Below are 11,443 nucleotides of genomic sequence, written 5' to 3'. Positions count from 1 at the left end.
GTTGATGTTTATGTATTGTTGTTGTTTGTCTCTTTTTGTGTTGCAAAATTAATAAAAATATTGGGAAAAGGAAAAAAAGAATTACAACTGCTCCCCAGGAGGGAGGGGGGAGGAGATGGAAAGCTGAAGTCAGAGGGGCAGATCAAAGTATGTTGATGGTTGGCTGGGAAGGAGATAGGGTTGCCAACTCCAGGTGGGAAATTCCTGGAGATTCGAGAGGTGGAGCCTGGAGAGGGTGGGGTTTGAGGAGGGGTGGGACCTCAGACAGGTACAATGCCATAGACTCCACCCTCCAAACCAGCCATTCCCACCTGGGGAACCATTGTTGCCAATCTCCAGGTGGGGGCTGGAGATCACTCAAAATTACAACTGTTCTTCAGGTAGCAGAGATCAGTTCCTCTGGAGAAAATGGTGGACTTGGTGTCATTATACCCTACTGAGGTCACCACAGCAAATTGAAATTGAGTGCTTAAGGCCGGGGCACCCGCCCAGAGCCTCTTTCTAGAGTTCATATTTATTTCCACAATGGGCCTTATTCCTAGTATGTTTATAAATAAAAAATGTGATATAAAACACAAAGTTCTTCACTACTAATTGATGTGAGATTCCTTGTTTTTGTTGATGACTGTGGAACAGAGAATGAAGTTACTTTACAAGGGGGTCCCAAAAAGTAGAGTAAGAAGTGGGTGAAGGTTGCCAACTCCAGGATAGGAAATTCCTGGAGATTTGGGGCTGGAGCTTAGGGCGGATGGGGTTTGGGGGCCCAAAAAACCTGGAACTGACACTGACTCGCAACTCCCCAAAGGGCTATTCTTGGTCACGCAACAATGGTGCAAAACTTCCTTCACTGGATTTTTATGTATAGACACCCAGAGGCCTTTTAAATCCTCCATCCCATCCCATGCGACACTGCAGTTCTAGTAGTGGATACTGACATTTTGATGTGATGGTGACACTCAAAGCCTTTGCTTTGGTAATAGCTGAGCATCAGAATGAGACGTGTCAATTGTAGCTGGTCTCAATACTATGAGCTAAACTAGACATCACTTTTTTGCAAGATTTCACTGAGGGGACTTGCAGCTATAAGTCCTGGAAAGCAGTGACAGACCTACTTCTGGTGAGGACTGGGACACAGGGTGTGGGGCGACGTTCCTGCCTGCCCTCCACATGCCATTTTCGGCGGTTGAAACAACATGGGAGCTGCAGGGGGCATTATCACTCTGTCAGGAGGCTGCAGGCGCACTGAATTCTTGCAATTGCAGCTTCCCATTGGGGCAAACAACACCCGCCCCTGCAGCCCAAAGGCCATTTTGGCCTCCAAAAATGGTGTTGGGGGGAGGTGACAGTCCCTCCTCCTCTTGCACTGTGGTTGCTATCACAATTGAGTCCATGTCCTCTTTTTACACTGCAGTTACCACTGGGACTTGCGGTTGTAGTGTGGTTCTAACCTCCTGTAGTGAACTCATGGAAGAAGTAACATCTAGTTTGGCTGTAAGGTGGGGAGGAAATAAATCATTTTTACCAGAACCACACATCTACATTAAACCATAACACCATTTTGCCCTCAAGAACTGCAGAAGGTAAGGCATGTTGAGCTGGCTATGTGAACCTTCCATAGATGTTTTAGATGTTTAAAGCACCCCAAAACCAGAGCATAGCCCCAGCGATGCTCCCCCCATGGTGACTTCGCCAAGTTGAGCTGGCTGTGTGAACCCTCCATAGATGTTTTAGATGTTATTAAGTGTTTTTCCGTGTCAGTTGATCAGATCACTGGCTAGGTAATTTTGCCAAAGCTGGAGAGCTTACAAAAGGCTATAGATAATCATTTAGCAGGTTTTCTTTTTCTCTGTAGCAAACAGAAACATACCATTCCTCCAAACAGTGTATTTAACAACACTCACTGGAATTAGTGGAAAGGGTTCGTCATAAACATCTTAATTGTCACCAGTGGACATGTCTGCAAGACTTTGGGGAAATGACCACAGTGGAAGCTTGTGACTCACAGATGATGAAACTCTATAAAGACATATGAGAAAGTAGAACATGTTCCTGTTGGTGGAGAACATTCATCCAACACATCATTCCTAGCAGCAGATGAACCTGAATTAAAGGGGACCTACATATATCACTCTGCCTGAGTTGTCTGTGCAAAACAGTCTTCCCTTTACAGACTTCCTTCTTAACAGAAAATGTGATGGAAGCAATTTCATTACATGATTAAAACAGTTGGAAGACATAGGTTTAAAAGTGTAAAGAAACAAATCTACAGAAGGAAGAAGAAAGCGAGCAGTGGAAGAATCAAGTAAGAAGAGAGGGAAAAGACTTCGGTGAAGTAGGTGCTGCTTTACGTGCCATGATATGTAACTGTCTTTAAGAAGCCACAAGACTCTTTGCTGTTTTGACTGCAACCCACAACCATTGGCACCCTCCCGGAAGGAAATCTTGGCTCCACCACCACCTGTGCTCAGGATGCTGAGGAAGATGTATTTCCAGAAGCTTGACTTACATTACTGAGCCAGATATTCCATCAGTATTTAAATTTATAAGTTGATACGTGAAACAAGCTGAAATGATGGGAAGCCAGCAAGTAACAAGTAAGCGTTGGTAGCCTCCGGTATCTTATTACATGATGACCCTTCATTTTCTACCAGTCCTTCTAGGACAGACAATTAGAAATTCTACTGAAGCCATAACACCTTGCTAAAATAACCATTTCAACAGAACTGACCAATTAAAGTTGGGTCTACAGCCTCAACGAGTTATGAAGGTGGACTTAAGTCTTTGAAGAAGCATGCGAAAAATATTAGGGGAGTGAGAAGCTAGTTTTGGTATTCTCCTGTATAAGCCCTCCTGAAGTGGCCCAGCAAGCTTGAAGAAAGGCCAAAACATCAGGACTTCTGAATCGCATTCCCGATTGTTACTAGAAAGCGGTTCACATAACTTAAATAGGGTGAGAGGATACTTTAAAACATGAGCATTGTTCCTTTATTTTTTAGGTTATCTTTGTACATAATATAAGGAGGAGACCATTCCATCTAGCAGTTTGTCTGCTTTGACTCTATATTCCAAGATCAGTTCCAGATTATGTGAGGACTGTGATGTCTAACTGGAAAGTGCCATCAAGTCGCAGCTGTTTGACGGCTACCTTGTAGAGTTTTCAAGGCAGGAGACAAACAAAGGTGGCTTGCCATTGCCTGCTCCTGCATAGCAAACCTCGACTTCCTTGGAGGTCTCCCATCAAAGTACTAACCACAGCTGACCCTGCTTAGCTTCAGAGATCTGGCGAGAGGCTATCCTGGGTTATCTGGGTCAGGGCAGTCTGATTAAGAAATTGGTCTAATGGTTTATGTGACATCAGTACACTTAGCACTGGTCCACTTACTTTAAACTCAGTGTGTCTCCAGTTTTCTCAAATTTATTGACTTCTGGCACCTTCTAAGTACACTGTTAAGTTCTGGGGGTCTTCAGGCTAGCAAGGGTGTCCCTTTCACATAAGACTCCGCAGGTATCCTCATGTGGATAGCCTGCAGTTTTGTGAAAGGATGTTCGGACAGGAACTGTAATCCTGCCCTTGCTTTGGGAAAGGAACAACAAAGGCTTCCTGACGCTGCTTCAATGACCCTGCTATAGATGTTCTGCTAATGGAGTGTCCAAATCAAACAGCACCGGCTGCGTTTATCCTCTCTGGCTTCTCATTCCCCAAGGAACTGAAGGTGCCATTGTTACTCTTCTTCTTGCTTATGTACACTCTGACTCTCTGTGGAAATTCCCTGATCGTCTGGGTGGTGGCATCTGACGTCCAGTTGCACAAGCCCATGTACTGGTTCCTCTGCCATTTGTCCATCCTGGATATGGCTTTCTCCTCCGTCGTGGTCCCCAGGGTGATTGCAGGGTTCATCCCCGGTGGGAAAATCATCTCTTTTGGAGAATGTATGTGTCAGGTATTCTTTTTTAATTTCCTCGGATGTACTGAAAGTCTCCTTTACACTGTTATGGCTTACGACCGCTTCATTGCTATCTGCAAGCCCCTCCACTACAGCCATATCATGCGCTGGAGAGTCTGCCTCATCCTCTCTTTGGGTGCCATGATGGGAGGCTGCCTCAACTCAGTTTTCGAGACAATCCTCACCCTTCAAGTGCCCTATGGATGGAGCAACCAGATTGACTATGTCTTTTGTGACATCCCTGCCCTGCTGAAGCTGGCTTGTGTAGACACAACTTTCAATGAGACTGTGATTGCAGTGGGCATTGGCTTGGTGGCCATAACCTGCTTCATTCTTATCCTGACCTCCTATGTCTATATTGTCTCCGCCATCTTGAGGATCAGCAGCAGTGAAGGGCGTCGCCGGGCCTTCTCCACTTGCACAGCCCACATCGCTGTGGTAGTAATCTATTATGTGCCAGTCATTTTCCATTACCTGAGGCCAGTATCTCAGGGCACCATGGATGATGTGGTGAGCATGTTCTATACCACAATAACCCCATTTCTGAATCCTGTCATCTACACATTCAGGAATAAAGAGATGAAGGCCGCTCTGTCAAAACTGCGGGTTGGGAATTCCAACTAAACAGCACCTTGCTTGAATGGCTAGGTTCTGCCCTAAGCTGTCATCACAGATCAACTCAATTTGGTTTCACCAAATGTAGATCAGGCTGAGTATCAGAGTGGAGCTGGGGAGGTGGTCACAGTGACTGTAGAACTGCATCCAGTTCACTTCAAAATGGAGGGCATGAATTAGAGAGAAATGCACGGCACAAATAAAACAAACAAAACATAGATTAAAATATATTTTTTAAAAAATAATAATAATAATTCAAGGCATCCACAATACCAAATATAACAGAAATGGATAAGATATTGTTACATTCTGATGAGAAATTAAGAAATTGTATGCATTATTGCTAGATAATAAGACCCAGGACGAAGTAGTGAAAAACTCTATGGTAAAATGGCCGCGAAACTTGGGTCCCAGTATTGCATTGGAGCAATGGGCTCAGGTGTGGGGGGGAAATGTAAAGATTACTAAAGCGATTTCATATAAAGAAAATATTTATAAAATGTTGCATAGATGGTATATTACCCCAGGTAAACTTGCAAAGATGTATCCTTAAGTATCAAATATATGCTGGAAATGTCAAAATAATATTGGATCCTTTTATCATATGTGGTGGTTATGTGATGAAGCGAAAAAATATTGGGTCTGGATCCATGAAATTTTACAAAAAATGTTAAAAAATCTTATGTACCAGAATTATTTTTATTGAATATTATACCCGAAAATTGTAAAAAGCCAAGATTTTTATTTTATTATTCATGTAATAACAGTGGCAAGAATACTCTATGCCAAATACTGGCGGAGAAAGGAAATACCCTCGAGAGAAGAACTTGTAAATAAAATGCTGGAAACTGCTGAAATGGATAAATTAACTCTAATTCTGAAAGGACAACCAGAGACAATCTTTGAAAATACTTGGTCAAAACTCTACAAGCGAATTGAAGAATACAATAAATAAAGCATATGGACTCATAATTTACTTTAAGGATATTAAAACTTTATTTTTACGTATTTGCAAGAGAATTATACAGTGATTTAGGGTGGATTTTACAAGATCTATGTTCTGCTCAGGTAAGAGATTTGTAAGGTAAGAGATTTGTAAACAAGAAAGGAGGTAATGGATACCCTCATTTTATGTTATGTTTGTCTTTAAAAAAAATTGTTTAACACAATACCAGAGTTTAGCCCAAATGTTGCCAAACCATGGTGACCTTACCTTATCGAACTGGCTCTGTGGATCCTGAGGTACAGAAGACTCTCTTCCACCTCCTATCCAGCCAGCGGGGCGGGGTAATTACAGTGTCAGATTAGGATCTGGGAGACTCCAGCTTCAAATCCTCACTCTGTCATGGGGGACATAAGAACATAAGAGAAGCCATGTTGGATCAGGCCAATGGCCCATCCAGTCCAACACTCTGTGTCACACAGTGGCCAAAACCCAGGTGCCATCTGGAGGTCCACCAGCGGGAACAGACCCTAATCCAGTCACCAAGTCTCAGCTTCACCTCACAGGTTCTTCTGAGGAACAAAATGGAGGAGAGGAGAATAATGTAAGTGGATTTGAGTCCCCATTGGAGAGAAAGGCAGAGCATAAAGGAAATAAATTAAATGGTGGTGAAAAGTGCTATCAAGCCAGCTTAGGGCCACCCCCTATGGTTTTCAAGGCAAGAGACATGCAGAGGTGGTTTGCCATTGCCTGCCTCTGTGTTGCTACCCTGGACTTCCTTGGTGGTCTCCCATCCATTTACTGACCAGCCCCGACCCTGCTTAGCTTCTGAGATTTGAAGAGATCAGGCAAGCCTGGGCCATCCATCCACATCAGGGCAAATAAATTATGTACATACATAACTGGGTAAAATAAATTAACTGGGTAAAATATTGTGCCAATCCTGGGGAGCTTGGGAAATGTCGTAAGGGCTTATGGCTCTCAAATAGCCCCGACCCTGCTTAGCTTCTGAGATTTGAAGAGATCAGGCTAGCCTGGGCCACCCACATCATGGCAAATAAATTATGTACATACATAACTGGGTAAAATATTGTGCCATTGCTGGGGAGCTTAGGAAATGCCGTAAGGGCTTACGGTTCTCAAACTGTGGATCAGGACTGAAAGGCAGGTTGCCGCTCTCTTGCCAAAAAGGCCAGCCCAGAATAGAAGGAAGAGGGTAAAGTTCGGGAGGCATGTTCGAAATACCCATGAGATACAGCCTGTCACTCAAGAACACTATACCTATAAATATATATTTATAAATTTAAAAAATGTGATATAAAACACAAAGTTGTTCAGCACTGATCGATGTGAGATCCCTTGTTTTATGTTGCTGAGTGTGGAACAAAGAATTGAGTTACTTTGCAAGGGGGGTCCCAAAAAGTATAGTAAGAAGTGGAGAAGGTTGCCAATTCCAGGATGGAAAATTCCTGGTGATTTGGGGCTGGAGTTTAGGGAGGGCGGGGTTTGCCGAGGGAGCCCAGAAGGATATGATGTCATAGAGTCCACCCTCCAAAGCTGCCATTTACTCTAGGGAACTGATCTCTGTAGTCTGGGGGATCAGTTGTAATTCAGGAGATCCCCAGGCCCCACCTGGAGGTTGGCAAGCCTAAAGAGCAACCACTTCAAAAAGTTTGAGAACCACTGCAGGAGTCTATTCATACAAAAAAAAATTACCCTAGCAAACAAAATATACTTCCTCCAAATAAGTCATTTGATAACAAGATGAAACATCTCAATTCTCGATAGGGACATGACCACGAGGACACATGGGAGAAAGCGTAGAGTGGAGGCTTGGGACATGCAGATGATAAAATCATTTAAGTCTTAGGAGAAAGTAGTATGTATTCCCGGTGGTGGAGAACACTCAGCCAACACATTATCCCTACCAGTGGGTGTACCTGAATTGATGAAGAACTTCCATTTAGATGCATCCACCTGTCCAGGTTGTCTAGGTGCAAGAGTTAAGAGCTAATAGCAATCTCTCCTTAAGTGAAAATACGCAGCAAGCAAAATCATCATCGTCTAACTGAAACATTTGGAAGACATGGATTCGAAAGGGTAAAGCAACATCTTGACTGAAGATCAAAGAAATGAAACAGCAGAAGAACCAAGAAAAGAATTTGGCCAAATAGACTGTGGTCCATTTGCCAGAATCTGTGACCGTCTTCAAGAAGCCACAGGATTCTTTGTTCTCTGGCAGGGGCGACAGAGGGCACTGGTGCCATTCTAGAAGGAAATCTTTGCTTCAGAATCTCCTATCCAAGATGCTTCACTTTCAGATGTTGAGCTTGAGGAAGACGTGTTTGCAGAAGCTTAACTCACATTAGTCAGTGGGAAACCAGATCTTCCATCGATAAAAATCTCGGATAAGTTTATTGGTGGAACAAACTGAACTGTTAAGAAGTCAGCAAGTAACAAGTAAGCGCTTGTAGCCTGTGGTGTCTTATGAAACTCAAAAATCCGTCAGTGGTTTCTACCAGTTCTTCTAGGAGAGAGTGTTAGAAATCCTGTAGCAGCCATGGCACCTCACTGAAATATTCATTATAACAAGAGTGGGCAATTCAAGTTGGATTCATGTCCTTGCTGAGGTGGGTTATGAAGATCATTTCAAACTTATCATTTCAAATTTAAGTAGTCTTTAAAGGGGCATGCCAAAAATGTTATGGGAGTGAAATGCAGGTTTTATGTCTGGATCCTCTTGTCGAATTCTGATGTCTAGCAAGTTTCGGAAAAGGCTCCCAAAATCAGAATTTCTGAATTCTATTCCCAGTCATTAGCCGTCAACAGTATACCAAATGTAAATGAGTGGAGAGGGAACCTTAAAACATGGGCACTGTCCCTTTATTTTGAGAGTGTGTCTACATGGCATATGTGAGGACAAAGCAGTCAGTCAGTCAAAACCTTTATTGGCATAGAATGCAAAAGAGAACAACAAAAACATAGGAACCACAGGTTTTAAATATACAAAGACAGTCATCCTGCCAGAGCTTTAACCTTATATTCTCGAACCCTCATAGCAATAAAGAAACCTCGCCACTACAAACATGATGTGAGGGCGGAGATCTGATAGAAGAAAGGATACTAGTCCCTCTTTTGGACAGCTGTGTCTATTGATCAAAGGGGGCTGATTAGGACATCCCGTATTTTATTGTAGAATTCACAACTAAGCAAGATGTGGGTAATCGATTCTATTTTCCTGCTCCTGCATATACAGGTCCTTTCAGGGTAAGGGACATTTGCAGGACAAAACAGGAATCTGTTCCTTTAGGGGAAAGGGTTCTTGCAGGGTCTACTTTGACTCTAAAATTGACAATCATATTCATGACTATGTGAGATAGTCTCATTGCTCAATAGTTCTGAGTACTCTTGGTACGTCTGTCACTCATCCACTTCCTTTAAACTCAGTGTTTCTCAATTTTATTTTATTTTCAAGCAACCACCTTTTAAATGAATGTTAGGTTCTGGAGGACGCCAAGCTAGAATGGCCGTCAGTTTCACAGACTGTTCAGAATGCCTTGTGCATGGTTGTGCAGATAACCCACGTTTGCATATAAGAATGTGTAGATAGGAATTGTAATCCTAGGATTTGTAACTGGATTTTTAATCCTACATTTGTACTGGAAGAGAAACAGAAAACGATTGTGGGCATTTACCCACGATACATTTTCCATGGATGGAGTGCCCAAACCAAACAGCGCCTGATGTGTTTGTCCTCTCTGGCTTCCCATTCCCCAAGGAGCTGAAGGTGCCACTGTTACTCTTCTTTGTGTCTATGTATATTCTGACTCTTTCTGGAAATTCCTTGATTGTCTGGGTGGTGGCATCTCATTCCCAGTTGCACAAGCCCATGTATTGGTTCCTCTGCCACTTGTCCACCCTAGATATGGCTTTCTCCTCCGTTGTTGTTCCTAAAGTGATTGCAGGGTTCATCCCTGGTGGGAAAATCATCTCTTTTGGAGAATGTATGTGTCAGGTATTTTTTTTACAGTTCTTGGGGTGCACCGAAAGTCTCCTTTACATTGTGATGGCTTATGACCGCTTCATCGCCATCTGCAAGCCCCTCCACTACAGCCGCATCATGCATTGGAGGGTCTGCCTCATCCTCTGTTTGGGCATAATGGTTGCAGGTTGCCTGAATTCAACCTTGCAGACAACGGTCACCTTACGACTGCCCTACGGATGGAGCAACCAGATTGACTATGTCTTCTGTGACAATCCCGCTCTACTGAAGCTGGCTTGCACAGACAAAACTCTCAACGAGATGGTGATCTTGGTGGATGTTGGCCTCGTGGCCATGACCTGTTTCTTCCTGATCCTGACTTCCTATGTGTATATTGTCTTGGCCATCTTGAGGATCAACGACACCGAAGGGCGTCGCCGGGCCTTCTCCACGTGCACGGCCCACATTACTTTGGTGATTATATTTTACGTGCCAGTGGTTTTCCATTACATGAGGCCAGGATCGCAGGACTACATGGATACTGTGGTGAGCATGTTCTACACCACCATAACCCCATTTCTGAACCCTGCCATATACACACTCAGGAATAAAGAAATGAAGGCTGTTCTCTTAAAACTATGGCGTGGGAATCCTAAGTAAAGGCAAGTTAATCCATCCACGCTCCCTGTCTCCCTAGCCATGGGCACAAATCAACGGACATTTATTTCACTGTGAGGTGAGCTTACTGTGTGAAGGGATGACACCGTGGTTGCAGGTCCTAGTCAGTGTTCCCTCTAAGCTGAGTTAGTGTGAGCTAGCTCACAGTTTTTTAGCCTCCGGCTCACACATTTTTGTCTTAGCTCAGGACGGAGAGCCGACTGATTTCTGCAGCAGCCAACTTGCTTGCTCGCAACTTTAATGCCAGTCGCTCACAAAGCAGAATTTTTGCTCACAAGACTTCACACCTTAGAGGGAACATTGGTCCTAGTGCCAGCTGTAAATTTACATCTTGTTCAACTCGCAGTGTCAAGCCCGACCTGTAGACAGCTTTCATGGGATATTATCTGCTCCATTTAGAAAACACCTACATCAAGATGTTGAGACAGCTACTAGAATGTGGGATGCCATGGTAATAAGAATGGGAAAAAGAGTTGCAGAAGAGGCAAGTGATGCAGAGTGAACAATCAGGTTAATGTAGTTCGTTGAGCATTTATTTGATAGCTAACTAGTATATTGCATGTAATTTAATTTGAATTATTGTTGACTAGCTGTACCTAAATTGTCTTTTTCTGGTTTTTTAAATATTTCTTATTGCTTTCCTGTATACCTGTAATAATATCATTGTTTTCTAAATAAAGTATTTTTTTGCAAAAAAAAAACCTTTCAAAGAAATGACAAGCATACCATTTAAGAAATATGGGGATGTTTGCTTGCTGTAACGGGAGCTACATCTCTCCAGCACAGGCAACTGTTTGACAGATTTTATAACATTATATGGCATTGTATGATAGACAAAATTTGGCTTCATAAACAGGCAGGCTCAAGCAAGAGAAGGGTCTTCGGACATAATGTAACACACCTATGCAGAGTTATTCCAGGTAGACGGCCTGATGTGTGGTCAGTAGGCTCCATGGGACCCCACCTGCTAGAGGTTTGGGGCTTTGAGTGACCCCTCCATGTTGTTCGCAAGGGCCCCTTATCTACTGAGGGGGCATTTTGCACTGCAGTGACGGGGGGAGGGAGGGGAGTTGCGCTTCATGGACAGAAACCCATTCCATCCATGGAAACCGTCAGGTAATCCAAGCAACAAGTGTCTGGGCCAGGGGTGTCAAACTCATTTGTTATGGCGCCGGATCTGGCATAAATGAGACCTTGTTGGGCCGGGCCATGTGTGTCATAAAATGTGATGCTAGGTAGCAGAGATATAAACTTTATAAAGGACAAAATACAAAGGGTTTT

The 11,443-nt window shown here is 43.3% G+C and overlaps 2 protein-coding genes across 2 annotated transcripts; both read left to right on the top strand.

Annotated features, from left to right (window-relative positions):
- The first annotated feature begins 3,641 nt into the window (after window positions 1–3,641).
- LOC107109101 (olfactory receptor 10G6-like) lies at window positions 3,642–4,568 on the top strand. Its single transcript, XM_015409671.1, has one exon. The coding sequence runs from the start codon at window positions 3,642–3,644 to the stop codon at window positions 4,566–4,568; it is 927 nt and encodes a 308-aa protein (XP_015265157.1).
- A 4,649-nt stretch (window positions 4,569–9,217) lies between these two features.
- On the top strand, window positions 9,218–10,144 carry LOC107109100 (olfactory receptor 10G6-like). Its single transcript, XM_015409670.1, has one exon. The coding sequence runs from the start codon at window positions 9,218–9,220 to the stop codon at window positions 10,142–10,144; it is 927 nt and encodes a 308-aa protein (XP_015265156.1).
- The last annotated feature ends 1,299 nt before the right edge of the window (window positions 10,145–11,443 follow it).

The sequence above is a fragment of the Gekko japonicus genome, unplaced genomic scaffold (assembly GCF_001447785.1).
Source record: "Gekko japonicus isolate JY-2015 unplaced genomic scaffold, Gekko_japonicus_V1.1 scaffold3029, whole genome shotgun sequence".
Lineage (NCBI taxonomy): Eukaryota > Metazoa > Chordata > Lepidosauria > Squamata > Gekkonidae > Gekko > Gekko japonicus.
The sequence above is the reverse complement of the archived record's forward strand: the minus strand, read 5'-3'. Positions and strand labels throughout refer to the sequence as shown.